Source organism: Drosophila sechellia, chromosome 3L (assembly GCF_004382195.2).
Source record: "Drosophila sechellia strain sech25 chromosome 3L, ASM438219v1, whole genome shotgun sequence".
NCBI classification, from domain to species: domain Eukaryota; kingdom Metazoa; phylum Arthropoda; class Insecta; order Diptera; family Drosophilidae; genus Drosophila; species Drosophila sechellia.
The window spans coordinates 14,721,437-14,746,229 of NC_045951.1; the positions used below are offsets into that span (position 1 = coordinate 14,721,437).

General features: G+C 44.9%; 4 protein-coding genes and 1 long non-coding RNA gene across 9 annotated transcripts; 3 read left to right on the top strand and 2 right to left on the bottom strand.

The window, feature by feature from the left end:
- Positions 1–400: 400 nt before the first annotated feature.
- Positions 401–3,993, bottom strand: LOC6605735 (putative uncharacterized protein DDB_G0271606). The gene is made up of 3 exons (XM_002030515.2): positions 3,749–3,993; positions 3,526–3,626; positions 401–2,625 (listed from the first exon to the last, which is right to left on the bottom strand). Exon 3 carries the CDS (start codon positions 2,559–2,561, stop codon positions 654–656), a length of 1,908 nt encoding a protein of 635 aa, XP_002030551.2. The 5' UTR covers positions 2,562–2,625; positions 3,526–3,626; positions 3,749–3,993; the 3' UTR covers positions 401–653.
- Positions 3,994–4,323: 330 nt separating this feature from the next.
- LOC6605736 (glycine--tRNA ligase) lies at positions 4,324–6,909 on the top strand. Its single transcript, XM_002030516.2, has 2 exons — positions 4,324–4,405; positions 4,494–6,909. Exon 2 carries the CDS (start codon positions 4,746–4,748, stop codon positions 6,783–6,785), a length of 2,040 nt encoding a protein of 679 aa, XP_002030552.2. The 5' UTR covers positions 4,324–4,405; positions 4,494–4,745; the 3' UTR covers positions 6,786–6,909.
- A 325-nt stretch (positions 6,910–7,234) lies between these two features.
- LOC6605738 lies at positions 7,235–10,018 on the bottom strand. 2 transcript variants are annotated; one of them, XR_004361741.1, is made up of 4 exons: positions 9,551–10,014; positions 9,163–9,214; positions 8,548–9,042; positions 7,235–8,047 (listed from the first exon to the last, which is right to left on the bottom strand). It is a non-coding gene; the product is annotated as an uncharacterized LOC6605738 (long non-coding RNA). The 2 variants fall into 2 exon arrangements; XR_004361740.1 differs by having other exon boundaries at positions 8,548–9,214; positions 9,551–10,018.
- On the top strand, positions 7,302–21,174 carry LOC6605740 (CTP synthase). Of its 4 annotated transcripts, XM_032718450.1 has the most exons (5): positions 13,781–13,939; positions 16,596–16,929; positions 18,849–19,019; positions 19,088–19,589; positions 19,654–21,174. In XM_032718450.1, exons 2-5 carry the CDS (start codon positions 16,776–16,778, stop codon positions 20,726–20,728), a joined length of 1,902 nt encoding a protein of 633 aa, XP_032574341.1. In that variant the 5' UTR covers positions 13,781–13,939; positions 16,596–16,775; the 3' UTR covers positions 20,729–21,174. The 4 variants fall into 4 exon arrangements, with proteins under 4 accessions (XP_032574339.1, XP_032574340.1, XP_032574341.1 ...); XM_032718448.1 differs by lacking the exons at positions 13,781–13,939; positions 16,596–16,929 and adding an exon at positions 7,302–7,745; XM_032718449.1 differs by lacking the exons at positions 18,849–19,019; positions 19,088–19,589; positions 19,654–21,174 and adding exons at positions 17,371–17,520; positions 17,576–18,764 and having other exon boundaries at positions 13,769–13,939.
- Positions 21,175–21,962: 788 nt separating this feature from the next.
- Positions 21,963–24,775, top strand: LOC6605741. The gene is made up of 7 exons (XM_002030521.2): positions 21,963–22,674; positions 22,739–22,896; positions 23,250–23,394; positions 23,466–23,873; positions 23,933–24,209; positions 24,267–24,373; positions 24,431–24,775. The coding sequence occupies exons 1-7, from the start codon at positions 22,164–22,166 to the stop codon at positions 24,724–24,726; spliced, it is 1,902 nt and encodes a 633-aa protein (XP_002030557.1). The 5' UTR covers positions 21,963–22,163; the 3' UTR covers positions 24,727–24,775.
- The last annotated feature ends 18 nt before the right edge of the window (positions 24,776–24,793 follow it).

Consider the following 24,793-nt stretch of genomic DNA (forward strand, 5'->3'; position numbering starts at 1 on the left):
AACTTTATTTTCATTTAAATTATTCAAAAATCTGAAATGGAATGCTAAAAGAATATTTATGATGCTATGAGAAAAATATGGGAATGCTTTGATATCAATAAAAACAAACTCACGTATATTTTAATATAAAATATTTATTTTTATCTATTTGTTATTGCTTGTCGGTAGTTAGTCTTAAAGAACTCGGTGAATATACCAGTATCCAATGTGTATATTCATATAAAAATATCATTCGATTAGTGTAAATATAATCCTTTATACACTTATTAACAATTGCTAGTCAGTTATTTGTTTATAAATGCTGTTAACTATCTAAAATATTTCCACATTTTCTAGGTATCCTGTTGTAAGGCGATTTCTGTCCCCCTCGGGGATAATATTGTCCTGTGTTTTTTTTTTGTACTTTAAAAATTCAATACAAAATTTGAATGTCGTTCGATAAATTGCTTCAATACGTCAGTTTTCAGTTTGGCAGATCTTTTGAGCATTGTTATTTTCTTGATCCTAACTAATTTGGCTAACGAACTTAAAATTCGAAAGGAGTCCAATAGTTTGAGCTGCTTTTGCTCTGTAGTTTCTCAGTGCTACAAAATTAGTTTAGTTAATCACATTAAAAGGTGAAAGTGCATGAGAATTCCGTGCAACCTTATAGGTCAATTTGGATTTCCGCCCTCCTTTTGCTTAAATTTGGTGGAGTATTTGTAGAAATCGGACATCTCGAAGGGTTTCGTCACCTCTTTGTACGGCTGGAAAGTGGCCTGTTGAACTACGGTCATGTTTTTAGGCGACTCGATGCGAATATCCGGCGATAAACTGGCCGTGGCCACTGTTACCGGCGGTGACACCAGCGCTGTTTGTACAGCATTGCCATGACCAAGTCCGCTTGAACTGCCATTAGCACTGTGACTTAGGTTCTGGTTCTGAGTATGAGCCTGATTTGCGGGTGGCGGTCTGGGCGGCGGCGTTGGCTGCTGCATTTGACTTGGCTTAGGTGGTAAATTTCGCAGTGCTGGTATGTCCAGAGGTTCCAGCGGATACGACACCGATATACCCAAAGTTTGTTCCATAGCATTGAGATACGAAGTCGATTGACTGAGCAGGGCTTTCGAACTGGTATTCACCGCATAGCTGGCACTGGGATAATTCGGAGTCGGCCGCTGGTTGGACATGGAATAGTGACGACCCGCTACCGACATGGACTGCGAGGAGAGCTTGGCGCGGGGTTTACTTGAGACCATGGCAGCTGCGCCGGGATTACTACTCCCATTACTACTCCCAGCTGGACTGTGGGGCTGTGAATCCATCTGCCTGATAACAGCTGGCCCATCTAGCGAAGATTCCAGCCACTGCTTGGGCTTGGGCTTCTTCTCAATGGTCGTGGTCGAGGATGACAGTGAGATCTCATCGTGCGGCGGAAAGCGGCTGGGTGGCATAGGCACCGCCAGCATATCGCTGGAGTGCGATTTCACCTCTATTATGCCCAATTGTGGAGGAGTTAAGGGTGCTATGTGTGACTGAGAACGCCAGCGATATTGCTGCTGATGCTGGGCAGCTTCCATGTCCACGGAAACATAGCTGGGCGCCAGGGATATAGCATCTAGCTGGCGCTGGTGATGTAAAGGATTACGCTGTTGCTGCTGCTCGTAGCTGATATTACTGGGCGATGCCATTGGGGACACATATTTCTTGATGTTCTGACTTGATTTGATAAAGCCGCCCTCATTGTAACTTTGATGGGTGGGCGATAGGTAATATTTATCGCACTGCACTATTATTGGTTGCTGCTGAGGCGCCACTTGTGGCGGTTGCCTTAAAGTTGCTACATTGGATGAATTCGCCGAGTACATGGATATGACATCCGGCTGTGATCTCTGGTAGTTCATGTTCATCGCTAAATGAGCTTGTTGCTGATGCTGCTGGCGCATATACTGCATTTGGCTCGGCGTGGGTGTGGGTCGCTTCTTCAGGGCACTCTTCACCAGAGGCGGTTGTTGTTGCGCCTGCTGCTGGGCCACGCCAATCACCAGCATATCGCCCGCCACCGCCGATGAGGTGGGCTGGTAATTGTCATATTCTGAACTGCGATTCGATAGCGTTTCCGACTGTCGATTGTTATTGTTGATGGTCATTTGGCTCTCGCGACTTTCCCGACTCGTTGTACTTTGTTTTCTCCTCAGAATTGAGCTGTTTTCCCTTGCCAACGCTTGCAGCTGCTGTTCATGTTTGTACTGTTGTGCTAATTGGACGAAAAACTCATTGACCGTCATGTGCTCGTAGTTGCCATTGATGATGGCAGTCTCCTGTTTCTGGATTTGCTGCAGCAGCCAGCTCTTTTCGCTAAGACGCTGCTCCAGGGCCTGTTTCCTGGCCTCCAGATTCTCCTTCCTAACCTTTGGATCATCCTCGTTTTTATTGTTGTTGCTACTGCTGCTGTGGTTATTGTTTATGTTATTCGTATTGTTGTTGTTGTTGAGACTGTGCGTGGAGTTGCTTGTAGTTGCCGCCTGCTCTTCATCTTTAAGACTGGCCATATTTCTGCTCTTGGGCGCTTTCAATTGCATCGCCAGTGGTTCGTCGGCTTCGTTGGTGGGTTGTTTGTGCGGGTTTTGATATTTTCGGGGGATCCTAGAAAAGACAAGCAGTCTTCGATCAGTCGCCTCCTAAGCTCATTTTGTTTTTATGCAATTTATGGGTTTATTTTGGGGTATTCACCCCACTCTGATACAATACTATAAACATTCCATTTTTGTTTACTACATTTTTTTATAGATTGTTACAAATTTTTACTCAGAAACTGAATTTCCTTAGTTAGTCTACAAAAACCATCTGAATTATTATTTATAAATATATTGTATGAGTTCTTATTGTATCAGAGCTGTCGAATACCCCTGGATGATTTCGTTCAGAGTTAGCATTTTGAATTAGAGACGTGCACTAGTTTATTAGGATATTAATGCTTTTTGTTGTATGTACAGACTTAGTTTTTGTTTGTTTCCGATTTCCAACCCGTTTCATCACGCACCACAACCACAGTAAACCTTGAAGCGAACCCTCTCCAAAAAATGGCCAGAACATTAACCCAAAACATAGAGCATCCCGATGAGGTGTTGTTAGGTTTGTTGTGTCCGTGTTTTTGAACATTTTATGGTTTTGTTTCGTACAGTCTTGAGTTTGGCCTTCGTGGCCGGCGATGACTTAATATCAAACGTGCAAAAGTTGTTGAATTAAGTGCGCCTACAGTGGATGCTCGCTGAGAGGAACCAAACTGGTTTTTTCTCCGCATTCTTAATCATTTCCATCGTGGGGGTTGGTTTCTAATTAAAGAACCTCCACTGTGCATGTTAAATGATGTAAAATGGTGTGCACACATACACGTACATAAGCAAACTACGCTTATGACTAATAAATAAATTATAATGCATACTTTATACAGATCGATTGGCCCACTCATAAAAAAAAAACAAGACAACAACAAAAACAGGTCAAGAACGGAAAACGGTTAAACAAAAACAACTCGCAACTCACCGAACGAAGACCTTTGTTGTTGTGACCGCTGCCTCTTTGGCCGGTGTATGTGTGTGTGCGTCGTCGTAAAAACAAACATCAACCGTTATGTGTGGCAGCGCCTGTGAATGAGTTAATTTTTTAAGTGTTTGCAATTAAGATTTCGGCAAATTGGCAGGAAAACAACATTTGTATTAGCAGCTCAAGTGAGAGAAACTGCCGAGAGAGGGAGAGAGGAGCACACCTTTCTGTTTTATCGCTTGAAATGCGGTCGCATAGCGTCGCTGTTGTTGCAACTCCGCGTCCTCTCGGATAGAAAACACACGAAAACTCGTCCTCTTTTTCACATTAACCGCTTGTTTTTCAATTTGTGCGCTACGCGTTTGAGCAATTGGTTTTGGCAGCGCTTGAGTTCGGCCGAACTAAAGCAAAATTGAGCAAATTATATGGGAAAAACTTGCAAGAAAACAGACTGCAATGCTGCGCCTACATAATTAAAACAAAAACTAAACATATCGATAACGAAGAAGGCCCTACCCGATATCGATGTACTGGAGTGCTGGAAAACATCTTAAGGTGCTGTTATTAACAGCCGCCCTGTTAGAGACAAGTGATCGATGTTGCCGACAATGTAACTGTGACTTTGGGATACCTTAATTTTGTCAGAAAATTAATAATTAATAATAATTCAATCGCTTACTCAACTTTAAAGTAAAGATTTAAGAATATTATCTATGTTGAAATCGAACTATCCAAGACACATTTACCAAATATTGCTACAAGTCGCAACATTGCGCATCACTGAGCAGCTCTGTTAACCATAATCAGTGTTGTGCAAAGACAGTGCTGCAAGCCGGCCGACAAAGACTCATCCAAGTCGAAATTGCAACCGCAAGTGAAGGTATTGCAGCAGTAGCCAATTGGACGGTTTATTACATAAATTCGCGTTTTTCGGCTGAAAAAATAAAAGCCTCTTTATGTCATTGCAGTTGTTGAAAGCGCTACCCCACCTGCGCAGCGCCACCACAGCCGTGAGACCTCAGATTGCGAGAACAACGTGGAGCGAGCACATTGCCACGAAAGTGTTTTTTAGCACCACTACCACAAAAGCTACTCCCGCCGCACCACCACCACCTCCACCCACGCAACCGCAGCAGCCAGTTCCACCTACAACCACAAGTTGGGGCACCAAGAAGCAAAATAGAAAGGTAAAACTAAGATCCGCCGCTGCCGAGTTCATCATGTCGAATCCGGAGATTGAGTCCCAACTTGCCCCATTAAGGGAACGAGTTCAGGAGCAGGGTAACCTGGTGAGGGATCTCAAGGCGAAGGGTGCGCCCGAGATCGACGTGAAAAAGGCAGTAGCCGAGCTGAAGGCTCGCAAGAAGCTGCTGGAGGACAAGGAGCTCGCCTTGACCCCCAGTGTCGTTAGTTTCGATCGCGCGAAGATGGAGGATCTACTCAAACGTCGCTTCTTCTACGACCAGAGTTTTGCCATTTATGGCGGCATCACCGGCCAGTACGATTTTGGCCCCATGGGCTGTGCCCTCAAGTCCAACATTCTGGCCCTGTGGCGTCAGTATTTCGCCCTCGAAGAGCAAATGCTGGAGGTGGACTGCTCTATTTTGACTCCCGAACCTGTGCTCAAAGCCTCTGGTCATGTGGAGCGTTTCGCTGATCTGATGGTCAAGGATGTCAAGACCGGCGAGTGCTTCCGCCTGGATCATCTCATTAAGCAGGCTTTGGAAAAGCTGTCTAAGGCCAAGGATGCAACTCCCGCCCTGCAGGCCGAGTGTGAGGATATTATCATTAAACTGGATGGCCTGAACAAACAGGAATTGGCTGGTGTCCTGGCCAAATACAACATCAAATCTCCCTTAAGCGGCAATGATTTAACAGAACCCATTGAGTTCAACCTGATGTTTGCCACCCAAATTGGACCCACTGGCTTGGTCAAGGGATTCCTGCGGCCCGAAACTGCCCAGGGTATCTTCGTCAACTTCAAGCGACTGCTGGAATTCAATCAAGGCAAGCTTCCCTTCGCTGTGGCTCAAATTGGCAACTCCTTCCGCAATGAAATCTCACCCCGATCGGGCTTGATCCGTGTGCGAGAGTTCACCATGGCGGAGATTGAACATTTCTGTGATCCCGTGCTCAAGGATCATCCCAAATTTGGCAACATCAAATCGGAGAAGTTGACCCTTTACTCGTCCTGCAACCAGATGGATGGAAAGTCTGCCGCCCAGGTGCAAATCGGCGAAGCAGTGGCATCCAAACTGGTGGCTAACGAGACACTTGGTTACTATATGGCCCGCATTCAGCAGTTCCTTTTGGCTATTGGAATCAAGCCGGAGTGCTTGCGATTCCGGCAGCACATGTCCAATGAGATGGCTCACTATGCCTGCGATTGCTGGGATGCCGAAATCCTTACCTCCTACGGATGGGTGGAGTGCGTAGGATGTGCGGATCGCAGTGCCTACGACTTGGGACAGCATACGGCCGCCACAGGTGTGCGTTTGGTGGCCGAGAAGCGTCTGCCGGCTCCCAAAACTGTGGAGGTCAGCGAGATTGTGCCCAACAAGCAGGCTCTCGGCAAGACCTTCAAGAAGGAGGCAAAGAACATCACGGATGCGTTGGCTAAGCTTTCGCTGGAGGAGATAACCAAGGTAGAGGAACAGCTGGCTGGCGAAGGTCAATACAAACTGACCACGGCCGATGGCCAAAGCCACGATCTCGGAAAGGACACCATCAGCGTTAAGCACTCTACGAAAACGGTCCATGTGGAGGAGTTCATCCCGAGTGTGGTTGAGCCTTCATTCGGCATTGGTCGCATCATGTACTCCCTGTTGGAGCACAGTTTCCAGTGCCGCGACGGCGACGAGCAGCGGTGCTACTTTACGCTACCGCCTCTGGTGGCGCCCATCAAGTGCTCCATCCTTCCGCTGTCCAACAACACCGACTTCCAACCTTATACTCAGAAATTGTCTTCTGCCCTGACCAAGGCGGAACTTTCGCACAAGGTGGACGACTCCAGCGGCTCCATTGGCAGGCGGTATGCCCGCACGGATGAGATTGCCATTCCCTATGGCATCACCGTGGACTTCGACACTCTAAAGGAACCGCATACGGTGACTCTCCGGGATCGGAATACTATGAAACAGGTGCGCGTTGGTCTGGAGGAGGTTGTGGGCGTCGTCAAGGACTTGTCGACGGCGAAAACCACCTGGGAGAATGTCACCGAGCAGTATCCTCTGTTCGAGCAGCAGGAGGCCAGCAAGTAACTGGTTGATAAAGGAATTTCTTACGCTTGGCACGCATTTACGGAGTTTCAAAGTTTTCTTATTTTTGTATACCTACGCTTAAAGTTCAATAAATATGCAACATTTAATGCTTTGCGCTTTGAAATGGGAGTGTGTTTATTTTCAATATGAATTTTATGTTCATTTTCAAAAAATATTTCTTCTCGGAGAAATTTCTTTTTTAATTATTTAATATAATTTTAAATATGCACATTTAAAGTAGTTTGGATAAATGACAATTCAAATTTACCGGATATTATGATTTATTTACACTTTAAATGGGTAAAATAAATCGTGAAATTCCTTTTAAAAACACAAACTCTACACAAAGAGTAAAAAAATAAACAAGTGAAAGTTATACGAATTGTAGGCCAATGTTTCTTTAGGCTTCAATCGCAAGCTTGCGTTGTATAAATAAATAAATAGGTAACTTCTATGCTAAAATGATATTTGATTCTTGTTTATTTTTCAGTGCGAGGAGTCATGTAGTAGTCATGTAGTCATGTAAGAGAAATGTAGATGTTCACATCTGCGCGGTTTTGTGACGTTTAACAACACACGTGAGTCACTGGTATTATCATTAAAATGAGTGGTGGTCATACCATACATGCGAATTTCTAATTTCTTAATTCAAAAACCACGTGCATAGAAAGGCAAATAAACAACGCAATTGTTGCTCGGATTGCCCCAGATTGAGTGTCCATCGCGAATTGAACCGATAATACAATTATCCGCGAGATTTGGTGATCCGATAGTTCGACATTCGAGACGGAAAGATGAAATACATCCTGGTCACTGGCGGCGTCATTAGTGGCGTGGGAAAAGGAGTGATTGCCTCCTCGTTCGGAACGCTTTTGAAATCCTGTGGTCTGGATGTAACCTCAATCAAGATTGACCCCTATATCAATATAGATGCTGGAACCTTTTCGCCTTATGAGCATGGTGAGTTTTCAAGAGCTCTTCCCATTATATGATATATGGTGTGTATAGTATATCTTGCTTTCGACATTCGAAAAATGTCTGGTCTCTTATTTTGGCAATTTTTCAATATTTTGCCCATCTGTGCGAGTGCGAGTGTGCGGCGAGTGTCAGTATGTGCATCTATTGTTGTAAGACTGTTGTTGTTGCAAAGGCCACGCGTCTGGTTGTAACCACATGGCGTGAGCGGGACGGAAAAGGGGAGAGAGCGGTGTGGCAGTGTTATCGAGAGGGGCAAAAAGCGCTCTCCCGCCAAAATCAAAAACCTGAGCAAAAACAAACAAATAAATAAAGTAACATCACTTACGATATGGCAAAACTTTCTAAATCTATAAAGACAATTATATATAATAATAATTATTCAATAATAAATGTAAAGTGAAACTAAGTTTTACGATTTGTTTCATTTGATTTAATACGGGGTGCTTGTAAAAAGAATCAGATTGTATAAAAGTCTCATCTAAAAGCATATGGTAAAACTGTTTTTCTCAGTGTAAATAAATTAGAGGAAGTGTAACAGAGATAACTAGAAAGGCAGTCGTCAGCTGTTTTTCATGCGGTCTCTTTCTCTCGCTCTCTGGTAACCAGCAACAATTGCACGTGTTTTTGAATCTTGGACATTGACAATAAATTTTTGTTTATAAACAAGTTTAGTCGGAAATCAAAAAGATTTTAACGATTTTTAACCGGGCAGCAGTGATAGCAAGCAATTGCTACCAATGCTCATGCTCTTGTAGAATAAATAACCAAGTTAGATCTCTCTTACCTTCTTCCTTTCTCTTTCTTAATTCCGCTCTCTCTTTTTGGCTCTCTCATCACAAAATCGCCTCCCCCAACCGGCAGACGTTTTTTTGTTGTTGTTATTGTTGCTTGACATTGAAAATGAAAGTTTTTTCTGTCCGTTTTACTTGCTCTGCCTTGCTCGTTTGTTTCTTTTGCTCTTTTTTTGCCTCTGTTAGTGATTAAATTTCTTTGATTGTGGAAAAGGGAAACTTTTCACACAGCTGCACCTTAAATTATTGTAACCGATCGATCCGAACTCAATGACGGTTAAATTAGGACTGACATTTAATTTAATTGAGAAATAAGAACTTGTTGTTCCTCTCTCGCTGATCCGTTTTACTCACTCTGGCTCTCCCTTCCAGCAAATTGATAGCAACAATAACAACAACACTTGCCAATTTATTTATTGAACGGTCCAATGCAATTACGATGCGTTTGTTTGGCTGCGTGTGTGTGCGAGTGCGTTGAGAGCGTTGACCTGCACGAAATTGATAACGATTTTATAATATATTTAATGATTTAAATATCAAGCATAAGTCTAAATCATATCATATTAAAGCATGCCGCCGCCACCTGTGGCCCTGTCCGCATCGGTCACCTTGCAGTAGTAGTACATGGATTGCTGGGCACCCGACGAACCAACTCCAGATCTGCAAAAGTTTGAGATGGAAATGCATCAATGCATTTTATTGTGGTTATTTTATGCTTAAATTTCTGACTGATTTTCTAGCCAAACATGAAATAACTAAAAGTATGCATAATTATATTGTTTTTTACTTTGCATATAATTGAAAATGCTTCAAGATGGTTTGTGTTTGTAATAAAACAAAGTATTCTCAGTTGGATGGTATATTAGTTTAGGTTCAATTAATATAAAAACATATAACTAGTTGAAAAAAATTAATGTTGTATTTTGAGGTTTAATGCACCTGGTTGAATGGTGAATCATTTCAGTTGAAAAATATACCTTATCAATTATTACTCACTTTGAGTGGTGTAGATAGGTCCAAGCAACTTCGATGAGTGGAATGGGCGGTCAGTCCATCTCCCTCTCGCAACGCACCATCACCCGCCCCCGCCCCGCTAGCCCGTTCATCCATGGGGGATTACTGTCTGCCGCCTCTCATTTGCATTTTTGCGTCCAGCTTACACTTTTTGGGGGTCGAAATGCACAAAATGCAATTCTGCTCATTTGTTGCGTCTGTAGTTGTTGCGATGCGCTTGAGTTCGCTGCCAACGTCGACTGCGACTGCGGCGGCGGCACATGCGTGTGCTTCATTTGTTTTGCGTTAATTTCGGTAGTGTGAGTGTGAGTGGGTGCGAAGAAGGGCTGTAAGGAGGGGGTGGGGGCTGGTGGGCAGGGAAAGTGTAATGGGAAATGGCAAGGGTCGCCATATTGGCCGCTGCGGTGTTCCATCTTTTGAGGGTGTCTTCTTCTAGCTGCCGAGTGCTTGTGTTGCTTTGTTGCTGCCTGGGCTTTTTGCGTGTGCTTTGCGCTCCGTCATGCTCCCTCCCCTGCCCCTTCCCCTTCCACTCCGCCATAGAGGTCCATCGGTCACATTAGCGTTTTTAGCCATAAAAGAGCCAAGCTCTTGTGCTCTCCGCCGTTCGCCGCCTTCGCCTCCTGCTCATCGTCCTCTTTGTCCTCTCTTTCGCAGCTCTGTCTGCCCATTTGGTTGCGGCCCCGTCATCGGCGCGTCAACATCGTTAGCAGCTGTTGCTCTTTGCCTGTGCGCCATTAACTGCCCCCCCTGGCACCACCCCTCCTGCTTCCACCGCCTTTTTGGCCTGCATTTGCTTTGTTGCTGGATTTCTGCTTGCGCATTCGTTACGCTCACGTTTCGTTTCACGACGACAATAATGCTTGGGCCTCTGCTGTTGCTGCCGTTGTTGTTGTTGTTGTTATTGCTGCCACCTCTGGCTGCTCTGATGCTCCTCTTCCTCTTTATTTGCTCACACTCCAGCTCCGCCTTGTGCGTGTGCTGCCACATACAGTAGTATCTCACTAAGATTAACTTTCCTTTAATAATCTAGACCATATTTGTATGTATGCCATTCGAAATTTGCTTAATTGCACTTATCGACGCTCCACTGTACCCATGTACATATGGCCCGCGTGTGCAAGCTTTTGTGCGTGTGTGCGAGTGTGCAAAAATTAAATGGAAAATACCATTTCGCTGTGGCGGCTCTCCAGCCCAACTCTCCAACGACAGCTCGCCAGCAGGATGTGACCGTTGCTACGCGTTGCTGGCGTCTGAGTTGAGTGGCTGCCTTCCAACGCCGCCCTCGGCCACGCCTGCCACCGTTCCGCCCCCTCATTTGCTGGCACACGCACACAGGCACAAGAGCACACACACACTACGGTTAACTGATGGGCCCGCACGTGTCTGTGTGTGCGTGTGTGTTCTATGGCTTCATAAGCTTCAATCTTGCGTCTGGTCGAAAGTTTGCCCACTTGCCATAACTTTAAGCATAGCTTATGGATCGCCTTAAGTAATTGCATTGGACAGCAGGGAAGTTACGGTACCCAGTAGCCGTTAGTTAAATTATCTTCATTTTTGTTGGTCCGAGCAACTTAGTTACTGATTACTGATTAGTAATGGCAAAGGTGTGTTCTTACAAGATTAGCAAACTCTAGCATCCCAGAAGTTAGCTTCAGCCAGTTATCATACAAATCTGCAATAATAACATTTATAAATTTAAATTAGTAAGAATTAAAAAAGTTAATAACTTTGTTAGATACCTTCAAAGAAATCTTAAAAATATACAACCCTAGTTATAACAACCCTGTGGATTTTATTTATCAATGTTTCAAAATTATCTTATCAAAACCATCGACCATTGATTCATCTTTCCCAAACATTTTTAAGCACGTATGTATAATTCAACTGCAAACCTATTCTTGAAATAGTTAGCTTAGTACATAGTTGTACTATAGTTATGTCAGGCTTAAAGAATATTCATATAAGAATAGCTAACGGCGATTATGCAACTGGGGGCGCGATTCCGTTGCTTAATTGTGAGAAATTAAATCGGAAAGTTCGGTGCGGCTGGCCAATCGCACTTGCCCCTTACAATACAGCGTTGTATTACGACCTCGCTGCCAGCCACCTCCGTTTTTCCACCCAACGCCACCCACCTCACACTTACGGTGTCTGAGCGACAGGCGCCAGAAGAAGAAGAAGCGGCAGCCGGAGAAGGAGACGAGGAGGAGGAAGCAGAAGCAGAGAAGTGATGAGCGGGTGCAGCGAAGGGGAGGAAGTGTGAAGTGTGAGAGCGCAGAGGAAAGAGGAACAGCGGTAGCCGTGGAGCCACAGCCAAATTCACATCGATTCGCTTTGCCCGGCGTTTGTTGCACCGCCCCCGTTGGTTCTTCTTCTTCTGCTGCTGCTGCCGCCGCTGCCTCCTGTCGCGTGATTTTAACGAGCCTCCTCTCTTCCGCCCGCACCAGCACCCGGTCCCCTTGCACCCCGCTCTCGCTCTCTTCATGGTTTATGCTTTTCGCTCGCTAGCTCGCTCGCTTCCGCGCGTCGATTGTTGTTGGCTGAGCATGCAGTAGGCAGCCAGGCAGGCAGGACAGGAAGAGCGAAGGAAGAGTGCGGAAGCACGGGGGCAGGGAGGAGCTGGAGGAGAGCAGGCCACCGGCTCCACCTCACACAGACAGCACGGCTGGCTCTCTCTCGCATGTGTTTGTGTGGCCGTGCGGCTCTGGGTGAGTGTGTTGGTGTGCGTGTGCTGGATAGCCGGCAATAATATGCCCAAAAGCAGCAGAAGCAAAAGCAACAACACGGGGAGCCAGAAGCGAGCAGAGCGAAGCAAATGGCGGCGGCCGTTTTTAGCGTTTGTGCGCGCTTCTCCACCTCCCCCTGGCTCGCACTCTCCTCCCCCTCCCCTATCACCACCGCATACACATACACAGGCACACATTGTGTACGTATGTATGTGTGTCGCGCCGGCAAAAGCAAAAGCAAAAGCTTGTGGCGTGGCTTTGGCTCTCGCCTGAAACTGAACTTAACTGCCAGCCTGCTGACTGCTCTGCCCCACTGCCCCTCCCACCGCCACTCCGCCCATTGGATGGCCTGCGCCTCCTCGCTGGCGTTTTTTGCGTTTCAGTGTGCGCTTCTCATGCCCTCTCTTTTCCGGAGGGTATTGCCAGTTCGACGAGTGGTTGGTTGGACATTCGGATGCGAGAAGAATGAGACGATTTAATCTCCCACCTAACAGCGTTTAAGTAATATCTTAGTATTTAAAATGATCTATTATTTGTAATGAACTTGACAAATAAGTTTTTAAAATCTATATAATAAAGTTTGACAACTATATTTATCTTAGTTATCTTAAAACACACCTCCGGGATCCTAACTCTCAAGATTACATTCTATAAAGGTTTATTGCTAAGTACTATAAAAGCCTATACCACCAATATCAAGAGCTTATTTATTGTTTGTTAGTCATATAAGCGAGAAGTTTGGTCGTTATAATTCTCAACTTCACATGATATTTTTCATTGATTCATTAATCTCATTAAATTTTTAAAAATCTAAACCGGGACTTGATATTTTCTCGTTATCAGCTATATAGCTCAAGACAATTCAAGGCAAGAGTATCATCATTTTCGTTCTCTCTAGAAGGCCTTTAGGACTTTTTTTTGTTTTTTTTTTTTTCATATTATTATGCCTGCCTGCTGCTGCTGGTGGCTCTGTTGGCTGTTTGGCTGGCGTCGTTTCAGCTGCCGCCGCTAGTTGGCACGTTTTGTTGGCTGGCTGGCTGGTTGGCTGGTGGCTCTGGCTGGCTCGCTTGGCTTTTGGGGGGCTTGTGGACCTGGCCGGGGATTTGAATTTGGAGTGGGAACAGTAGGGAGAGCGGGAGTGGGAATGGAAATGGGACTACTACGACTGCGACTGGGCCTGGGCCTGAACACGGCCTGCTGGCTGGCTGGCTCATGGCTCATGGCTCTCGGCCTGATGGCGGATGGCTTGACTGCAGCCTGTCGCAGTGGCAAATAGCCGTTGGGTCAGAGGGGAGGTGGGGAGCGAGAGAGTGTGAGCGAGGGGGTCGGGGCAGGGGCAGAGCGGTCTGTGTGCGGCAGCGGTGGCGGCGCGTCAACGGCAGCAAAGGCAAAAGCAACAGCAACAACGCTGCGACAGCCAGCAGCAGCAGCAGAAGCAGCGGCGCTTCGCACTTTGCTCTGCTGAATTTTCAATTTCAGTTGTAAGCTGACTGCAATCAGCAGTGGTTCGCATTTTGGTTCGGGAATTCGCAATTCCGCAATTCGGCTTCTCGACTTCTCATTCGCGCTCGTGGAAAACGCTCTCGGGACATAACGGAATCTACGGGCCGGCGCGGCTGACCGAGCGTTTATTATAAACTTGGCGGTAACAGAAACATACACACACACACACACACCCCCCACTGATTCGCCACCCTCTGGAAACCACTCACATGTCCCGTTAGTTGCGACTCCTGGCGCGCTAATTTTTGCATATGTGTGTTAGCGAGTGAGACACGCACATGTGTGTGCGTGGGTTTTATTGATTTTATAGAGGAAACTATATGGTTTATTGCCTCACCCCCCTTTGAGTCCATCTTTCCTTGCTCCTCATTCCTGGGCCAATTTCAATGACAGTTTTTAGTGTGTGTGTGTGTGTGTGTGTGTGTGTGTGTGTGTGTGTGGGGGGGGGGGATGGATATTAGATTTGCGTGGAAAAGGGAGAGAGAGAAGTTTGACATAAATGAGAGCGGGAGTTTGGTGATAAGGGAAACGCTAGGAACCGATATAAGATTTACAGATCAGGTGGGCTGGTAATTTGAAGATAAGAGAAAAGATATTAAAGCTTTGTAAACGGAGAAAGAGTAAAGAACTTGAATGTAAATCTTAAGGAAAGGGAAGAAACAATGAATACAGTTGAAACTTTAATATTGAATATTGAAAATTAATATTTAAATGCGTGTGCAAATGACCTAAGATAACTTATCGATATATATATATGAAAAACATCCATGTTCTGCAATAGGTTTAAAATAAATATGCAGGTTTAATTTAAATTTCAATTCCTCAAATCTGCTTTATCCATTTGTTCACCAATTCCAAGCAATATTATATTTGAAAAACGTATTTGTTTTACCGTTTTTTGTATTCCTGATAAGACATAAGTAGTTTCGAGCAAGCTATCAATTTAACATGTTAATGTAACTTAACCACATTTAATGTAATCTGAACTCTCCACACCCTCCGGCTTTTCATGGGTTAAGCAAAAAGAGAGTTGGAAATGTTCAGAAGATTTCCAGGCTCTCATTCTTTCTTTCATTTCGATCAATACATCGCCTTTATGCAAGATCTGACCTATAAATAGTCATTCAGCCAAAGCAACTCTCTTATCTCTTGTTTCCTTGACTCTTGCTGATAAGCAGCGGGAAATCAAAGTTAAGGAAATGATTTCCAAATCCCCACAGTGTTAGTCCACTTAGCTGCCAATTTCCTAGCCAAACAGCTTCCAGTTCAAAAAAAAAAAAGTATTGAGCGTGTATGTGTATGTGTGAGGCCTCATAACTTTCCACGGCGGGTCGAAACTTGTGAAATTCTTGGCTACCAGCAGAGAAGCTGTTAGTTACCCAGCTCCCAGCTCCCAATCACCTCGACAGCAGCTGGGCCAGCTTTTCAGCCCGCTTTTCCAACCCCGATAGCCCCCTCCCCTACATTTTTCACCCTGCCCTCGCCTAACAACAACAACAACAACAACAACAAAAGCAGCAGTGAAACACACTGTCGCCGGCAGTTTTTGCCCATAAAAACAGCAACGGCAACGACGAAAACGAAAATTTAACGACTGCGCAACGTGACGCATTATTTGTCTGGCTTGGCTTGGCTTGGTCTTCTGGTCGGTCTCTTGTCTGCTCTGCTCTGCTCTGCCGTGCTGTGCCTGCAGCAAAGCTGTAGCTGCCGCCAGAAATTGCTTTTGCTCGCTGGAATATACATGCATACATATGTATGTATATGCCTGTGAATGTGTGTGCTTTGCGGCCTGTGCCTTCGCATCCGCTCCCCTTGCGCCCCCTGTCCCCCCTCCCCTTCGCACACTCCGAAGTCTCCACACTCCGCACGCTGCCGTTTTTAGTATTTCGCACTCTGTGCACGGCAAACATTTTTGCATGACTGACTGAATGCCGCCGCCTGCGCCTGACTCACACACACACAATCACCACATGTCCACATCCACACCGATGCACTGGGGCCATACAATGCACTCGAAGAAAATGTGGGATGGGAAGGGGTGTACTGTATTGGTAATTAGTTGTGGGAAGGAGTAAACACCTAAACTTTCTTATCAGTAATATTTACAAAAATTGTAGATTTTACCATTTTTTTTTTTCATATGATGCCAAGTGCTACATATAAATGATTGATTCTTATGTTATTCTTAAGTTATAATGTAATTTTGAAATGTATGCACTCCTTGCAATCCTCAAGATTTTTGAAATGGAATACTAAAACTATTCACCTGTTTTTCCAAGTGTATCCAGTGCAGTGCGGGAGGGTTGGGAGCAGGGAGAGACAGAGTCAGCGGAACCGGCAGCGTATTGGAAGTTGGGGCGGGATGCAGCGGGGCAGAGGGGCTGTCAGGCAGGCTCGTGGAGTAACCGTTGGCTGGTTGGTCTCTCGGTCGTCGCTCATCGCCGTCTGTTCCTGTCTGCCCCGCGCCCTCTCGCCCGCCCTGGCGTGTTTATAATTTGATTTCGCTGCTTCTTTCCTGCCGCGTCCTCTTCTTCATTTGCTTATGGCTGGGGAGCAGAATGCGAGGGAGGGAGAAGATGGACCATGGGGAGCAGAGCGAGCAGCGCGGCATTTCCTGTCGCCCAGCTCGATTTTGGGCCTAAGCCCAAGGAAGGAATCTTAATGAAGTTATTGTGTTAACAGTTTGGAGAGCACTGGCTGCTCATTGATGGTCGGGGATCGCAACTAACTCGTGGGTGGGAGCGAGATGGTTTTAGTGAGTGGTCAAGAAGCCGATTAAAGCTCTTCATTTCTCTCAGTGAGTTCGTATAGTGGTGTGCATGTGTGCCGTTGGAGCATGCAATTGCAATTCACCGTTAGCTGAGCGGACAAGTGAGCCAGCAGGAGTTGCCAATTAAAAAAAAGTTTGCCCGCGAAATAGAGACAAAAGTGCAAAATAAAATATATACAACTCACTCAATCGCTTTGAGCGCGCTAAGATGGCGCCAAAAAAGTCCACCATCGTGCTCAATGTGGAGCAGTTTATTCACGACATCGAGGAGCGCCCGGCCATCTGGAACCGCAACTTCCATTGCAACAAGGCCTTCCTCGAGCAGATGTGGGACGAGCTGAGCGGAGCGCACAAGCTGCCAAGTAAGTGGAGCATGTTTATGAAAGGAGTTCCCAGAACAGTGTTGCCAACCAAAATTCGATTAAAATCCGTTTAAATTAAAAGTAGCCAAATTTTATTAGTTTAAATATGAATGAAATTAAATTTTTGAGGCGAAACAGTATTAGGTTTTGTTTTTGTCCAACCGTTAAAAACATGTGCAAAATAAACTTACTTTACATGAGATAACTACCAAGAAAAATTCTGTGTGTCTGTGTTCTCTAAAAACTTTAAAAGCATTTAAAGCAATACATTTTAAATAAAATTAAAAAGTTAGTAACCTCTTCAATTTAAAATAAGAAGCTAAATTAAATAGTTTCCCGTTCTAATCAGATTTGGCGAATAAAAAGCCAAGTTGGCAACACTGACAAGTACTCCAAGCGCGAACAAAGCGATTTCTATCGTTATCCCACTCTCTCTCCCAGAGATCGTTCTCAAGGCCAAGTGGAAGGGACTTCGAGACAATTTCCGTGTGGAGTACAAAAGGATACCGCGGGCAGATAACGGTGATTTTATGGTGGATCCGGCCACCTTTGAGTCCAAATGGCTGCACTATTATGCATTGTTGTTTCTAAGTGAGTTCAAGTCATGTAATTATTTACTTTAACAAATGGGAATTACTTTCTTTAGCTGACCACATGCGTCATCGTTTGCCAAAGAACGAACAGGATCAGTCATTTTACTTTAACCAGCAAAGCGAGGACTGTGAAAAGACAGTGGTGGAGCCGGATTTAACAAACGGTCTAATACGTCGTCTGCAGGACAGCGACGAGGATTACGACGAGGAGGAAATGGAGGCAGACGGAGAGGCTAGCGAAGCCACCATGGAGGAAACGATGCCCACGCCTCCGGCTGCGCATCAAATGAATCAAGTTAGCACCACACCACTTGCCACCGGAGCTTTGAGGGCACAAGAAGAGGCACATCAGCACGCTTTAATCAAGGCAGGATTATTGCGCGCTCAGTTGATGGAGCTAGAAAAGGAGGCGGAGGACTTGAGCAGAAAGCCACCTCCGCCACAGCAACAGACATCTCCAGTGGCACCCTCACTACAAGTGCTGGTGGAACCACCATCCGCACACTGTTCTCCACCGCCAATGGTGACCACCACATCCGCACAAGTACAACAACCTGGCTCAGCAGCTGTTCTGGCGCCGGCAACGACCACATCCGCGTCATCTGTATCCTCAAACGGAGCGCCAATGGGCGGCAAGAGATCTGTGTCGCCACCGCCACTATACAACAAAGCACACCATCCGCTGGCCACTCTGGCAGCAGCACACCTTGCGGCCAAAGACCGAAATGAGGATTTCGGAGCCACCTCTGCTGTAGGAGGAAACGGCGATCACCTGAGCTTCACTCAACACTCCTATGCCAATGGACTGATACCCACCCTTAAGCTGAAGCGGCCGCGTCTCTCCGAGGATAGCAACTTTAATGGTTCCTCGACAATGGACACTCCGCTCGTACCAGAGGACGATGACTACCACTACTTGCTCAGCCTGCATCCGTACATGAAGCAGCTGACCGCAGCCCAAAAGCTGCGCATACGCACCAAGATACAAAAGCTCATCTTCAAGGAACTCTACAAAGAGGATCTGGAGGAGTCCAAGTAGTGGAACAGCTCAGAACGCCTAGATTAAGCTCAAGACTGTACATACGCCCACTAGCCTAGATCGTAAGCATTATACTTAGTTCGTGTCCATGCCATGCTATTTGATTGATTTCTAGTTGAGCGCCACTCCAAGGAAAGCTGGGAGTGCGCCATTTACGCCTAAGCACAAATACCCTGGAAATAAAAATGTAACATTTAAATGATTTTCAGTTCTTTTCATTTTCACAAATAAGGGTGGTCCACATTTTACTAAAACCACAAATTAATTGTTATAATTTTTTTTCGAAGGCGAGGTTTACGTATTGGACGATGGCGCCGAGGTGGATCTGGATCTGGGAAACTATGAACGGTTTTTGGATGTTACCCTGCATCGGGACAACAACATAACCACCGGAAAAATTTACAAGTTGGTCATTGAGAAGGAGCGCACTGGAGAGTACTTGGGCAAAACTGTTCAAGGTGAGTGAGCAAACTAGGTCAAATCCCATTATTATCCTTTATTTGATTTTACATTCTGTACCTTGCAGTTGTCCCTCACATCACTGATGCCATTCAGGAATGGGTGGAGCGCGTGGCGCAGACACCCGTTCAGGGATCTTCAAAGCCACAGGTGTGCATTGTGGAATTGGGAGGAACGATTGGTGACATCGAGGGCATGCCTTTCGTAGAGGCCTTCCGTCAGTTTCAGTTCCGCGTAAAGAGAGAGAACTTCTGTTTGGCCCATGTGTCGCTGGTTCCGTTGCCCAAGGCTACCGGAGAACCCAAGACCAAGCCCACTCAAAGTTCGGTCAGAGAACTGAGAGGATGCGGCCTGAGTCCCGATTTGATTGTCTGTCGATCGGAGAAACCCATTGGACTGGAGGTCAAGGAGAAGATCAGCAACTTCTGTCATGTGGGCCCGGATCAGGTGATATGCATCCACGATTTGAACTCCATTTATCATGTTCCGCTGCTGATGGAGCAGAATGGAGTTATTGAATACCTAAATGAGCGCCTACAGCTTAATATCGACATGAGCAAGAGGACCAAGTAAGTTAGGGTCTTTATTTAAATTCTGTAAGTATGTTAATCACAAATTCTTTGTTATTTTTAGATGCTTGCAGCAATGGCGTGATTTGGCGCGTCGCACGGAGACCGTTCGCCGTGAAGTTTGCATCGCCGTTGTGGGAAAGTACACCAAGTTCACGGATTCGTACGCCTCCGTGGTTAAAGCCCTGCAACATGCCGCCCTGGCTGTGAATCGCAAACTGGAACTGGTCTTTATCGAGTCGTGCCTGCTTGAGGAGGAAACTTTGCAGTCGGAGCCGAGCAAGTACCACAAGGAGTGGCAGAAGCTATGCGAAAGCGATGGCATCCTGGTGCCCGGTGGATTCGGTTCCCGTGGAATGGAGGGCAAAATTCGTGCGTGCCAATGGGCGCGAGAGAATCGAAAGCCATGGCTTGGCATCTGCTTGGGTCTGCAAGCGGCGGTCATTGAATTCGCACGAAGTAAACTTGGTCTCAAGGATGCAAACACCACAGAAATCGATCCGAACACAACTAATGCCTTGGTCATCGACATGCCTGAGCATCACACGGGTCAATTGGGCGGCACTATGCGCTTGGGCAAGCGAACAACTGTTTTCGCTGACGGTCCTAGTGTCATTCGCCAATTGTATGGCAATCCGAAAAGCGTGGAGGAGCGTCATCGGCATCGTTACGAGGTTAATCCCAAATACGTGCCCCGGCTGGAAGAGCAAGGCATGCGATTTGTGGGCACCGACGAGGACAAAACTAGGATGGAAATCATTGAGCTCAGCGGTCATCCCTACTTTGTTGCCACCCAATATCATCCAGAGTACTTGTCGCGGCCCCTGAAGCCGTCGCCTCCTTTCCTCGGCCTGATCCTGGCCTCAGTGGATCGATTGAACCAATATATTCAACGCGGTTGCCGCCTGTCGCCCCGCCAGCTATCCGACGCATCCTCGGATGAGGAGGACAGTGTTGTGGGTTTGGCCGGAGCAACAAAATCGCTGAGATCCCTGAAAATTCCCATCACACCCACAAATGGAATATCAACTGGTAGCAGCACTTCCGACGAAGGCGTTTATCTTACCAATGGTACCATAAGCACTTCCGACGGCGAAGGTGCCTGCGGAGGAATAGAACTTATCAATGGCTATAACTAAACTGGAAAACGGTATCTTACATTCTAAAGTGTTTAAGATCCGCTTATTAGACGTGCTTTTGTTATCTCAAAACCCCAAAAAAAAGTGGGATAACTTAAGTATACATGGGTGGGTAAAATGGGGTATTGTCGATTCGAAAATGGTGACGTTTTATGGAAAAGGCGTTAAGAACACCCTTATAATTTGTCCTATTTAGCTTAAGTAAAGTACGATTTTTACTTTCAGTTTTCGTACATTTTTAATTTATATGGAAATCTTAATTTTTTCATATGATTAAAAAGATTTTAAAAGTTGTATAAATTTTACTTATCTCTATAGGTTACTTGATATTCCTACGATCAGTCAATTATTTTTAATTCTACCTTAAAATCGACACCTTGTTTAATCAAAAATTTAAATAGTTTTTAATCTCCTGAAATTACGAATAAACTATCGTATTCAGCTTATATTTTGAATAGTTAGGGTATATTGCTTTGATTTAAACAATATTGAAAGAAAAGAAGTGAAATGTTTTATTCCTATATATTTTTTGGATAAATAATGAAACAATTTCAAATGTTTGTGTTTTATTTTGAATTTAGCGGGCAGCAAGAACGGTATTGGAAATAGTGCGTGGAAAATAAGTGTGTGTGCTTTCTCTTTTCAAATTAGGCGCGAAATTTCGAAATTGAAATTGAAATCTGCTAGTCTTGATTAATTTAAATCTCTTATGAGATCATAACAAAGCCAATTTGTCTCCGAATTTTGTGGGAAAATGGCTTTTTAAGATATTCATACCTATTGTTATGAATTTGTTCATACATAAACTATTGGAATACTCCAAAGACAATTGTTTTAAAAATAACTTAAAGCTTTTTGTCACCTCGAAAAGTGTCAAATATGTTTTGAAAATAATTCCTTCTATTTTTACGACAATTCCATCAATACGCGGTGCCATTAACTTTTTGGCAACTGATCTGAAGTCCCTAGGCAATAATGCCTGTTTTTGAAAATTGTTACAAAAATATTAAGGGATTATGTATAATCAATCACTTATCTGCTTAGAACTATATTTTTAAAGAGCACCACAGAGTGGACTTCAGTGTAATTTTCTGCTTGTTGACGCAATTAGTTGAGATAGGCAGAGAATTAATCAAACGCTGGTACTCGAGAATAATAATGGACGCTAGCCCATGCGGATTGAGATTTGGATGCGGGATGCTGATTCAGATACCGGCTGGCGTTGTCAGACATCGTCAGGCCCGTGCCCAACAAAAATAGACAGGGCATACATTTGGGCTTGCGGCCGCGATGAGAAGCGATGGCTAGCGGCCAATTGAATCGAGGCGGACCGCAAGACTCCCGACCAAGAACAATGCGCATTCTTCATTGTTCGTTCAATTGAGCAACGTGCTCTGGGTAATTTTGCACTCGAAATAAGATAGACGCAGCTAACATGAACCAGTCGGGGGTCCACAAAAAGAAGCCAAGGATTCGGAATCGCCAGCGCAACAAGATCAACCAGGTGCAGCAGGATCAGGGGGAATCTCCAGATAAAAGTGCTCCACTCGAAAGTAATGGCTCAAAAGCGGCAACTTCTATAGAAAGTAAATCTCCGGTGGAAAATCCCTTACTTACAAGTGGAAACCCTCTGCTTGAATCTTTATCACAAATTGGTCAAGTGGAAAATCCGCAAGAGAACGATACAATTCGGCTGATACAGCAACTGTTACGTAGGAAATTATTGGCCAAAAATAGTGCTGTGCCATCCAGTGAAAATAAGGCATCAACTGATCCGGTCAAAATAGTTACCCAACCAAAGGAAATCAAAAGTGAAGAGAAGAAACCAAAGATTTCGAGTGCTTCGGTGACTCCAAAAGTCAAAACAGAAGCCAAGGCATCTGGAATTTCCAAAGAAGAGGAAATAAATGATCTGCTCAAGTGCTTGGGCAGCAAATTGCCAAAGGGTTCGTGATTTGATTATTATTAAGAAGTATTTACAATTCAAGATAACTAAAATATGCTTAATAGGATCTGGTGAATCCCCAGCAGCCGCTTTATTCAGCAATCTTGGAAAGCTTTTCAGCCAAGCGCCGCCCAGCGATGTCGAGTCATCCGATGAGGAAGTGGAGGAGTATGTGGAGTACATCTATAAGCCAAGGCAATACTTTATGGCCTCCCTGTGCAATGTAGGTAGTAGTCTTTACAAACTGGGCTTAATTGCTGAAGGGATTATAGGTTAAAACTTGTGCAATTGTATACCCTACACTCCTAGAGGAAAAGGGCGTAATAGATTCGTTGAAAAGTATGTAACAGGTAAAATGGTTTCTTGATCATTTTTATCGATATGCCCATTACTGGTGGCATTCAAGCTAGATGAGTAACAGGTATCTGATAGTCGATGAAGTCGGCTACAGCTTACTTTCTTGTTTTTATATACAAATTTAAAGGTCACATTAATAAGATTTTTATACAATTTGATTTTATAGGATTAGTGTTGCATTTTTATTTTACTAAGCCTTTTATTATACTCGCTCATCAGTTCTGCAAATCAGATCTGTGCGCCCAGAATCGGATACCCTGCTCCCGCTGTGGACTGAGCTACTACTGCAGCAGTGGGCACATGAAAGAAGACCAGGAGCACCGCCAGCTATGCTACGCCCTGCGCCAGACGGTGGACCGCAATGGTGGGTGTCTTTCCGCGATTCACAAATTCATAAATCACACTAATTGCCAATTTTTGGTGTGGCGGATGCAGGTCACGAGATGTTCTACAAGTGCGGCGACTTCAGTGACGAACAGTTCCGTTCCTACCGGATCGTGTGCATTCGCCAGGTGGAGAAGGAGATGAATCGTCAGCTCAGCGCAACGGAGAGGGAGTTGCTCCTATTCCCTCTGATCTGTGCCGACTCAAAGTGCCGGGAGCATCGCTTTAAACGTCTATCCATGTGCGGAGGATGTGGCGAGTTGGCTTTCTGCAGGGATAAGCCGGAGCACCGAGGCAAGGAGCACGCCAAGTGGTGTGGAGCCTACCAGATTTTCAAGGCCTTCATCATGTTTCAGGAAAAGTTCGGCCGCATGGAGCCATCTCTGCCCAGAAAGATTCTTAGAGAGCTGCCCATGGCTTGCTCCAACACCAAGCAGGTGATGAAGAAGCTAAGCTTTAGTAAGTAAACACAAAGTATTCTAGGAATTTTTTATAATGCATTAATATACTTATTAAAGATGTTACCAACGAGTGTGAGTACGCAGCACTTACCCAGGTGTCCACTGGCCCATTAACTGCCTGGTTTGCCCTGAAACTTTGCGAGCGCCTCAGAAACTGCGAGGAGATGACTCTTCACTTAATTGGAGCCGAGATCGAATTCGAGGCGGATATGCTGCAGAAATGGGAACTCTTCCTGCTCCACATAACGCCAGCGGTGAAAACTCTGAATGTGGTCTTTGTTGGACCTGAACTTAATCCTAACAATATATCCTTTGAACAGCTAAAGAAAATCAAGTGAGACACAGCTTTTAATGGTTTAAACATTTTTCTAAAGATTATCAATCTATTTAGATGCTGCCGTTTCTGCAGAAAAGCCCAGAGAACGGTTAACTATCTTTTTGAGAATAGTTTATATCACGATTACTGCAAAGAGGCGCACTTTCTTCAGCCGAATTTGAGTAAGTTTATAGTCATTTAACCGAAACTAATAATAATTATTATACATAAATTCATAGTTTGCTTCTTTAACTGCGGTCTGTACCGATCAACTGGTTTCGCTCTGGAGGATACTTGGCCAGATACCATTCAAGCCGCACTTAATCTCAACTGCCCCATCGTAGTTACTTCCTATACAAAATACGAGGCCCCGTTGGATATGATTCAATTTATCAACCAATCGAATCGGCATTTCAATGTCGTAATGCCACCAACTGTAAATCCGTTTTCCTCGGAAAAGCCAGAACGTAATTTTATATCAGATAATGAAGCGCCTTTTATGTATAAGAACTTTTACTGTTTTGTTGTTGACTAATCGTAGATCCACAGTTTAGTTTTTTAATAAACACCAATATGGAACCATTCTGATTTGAACGAGGTCA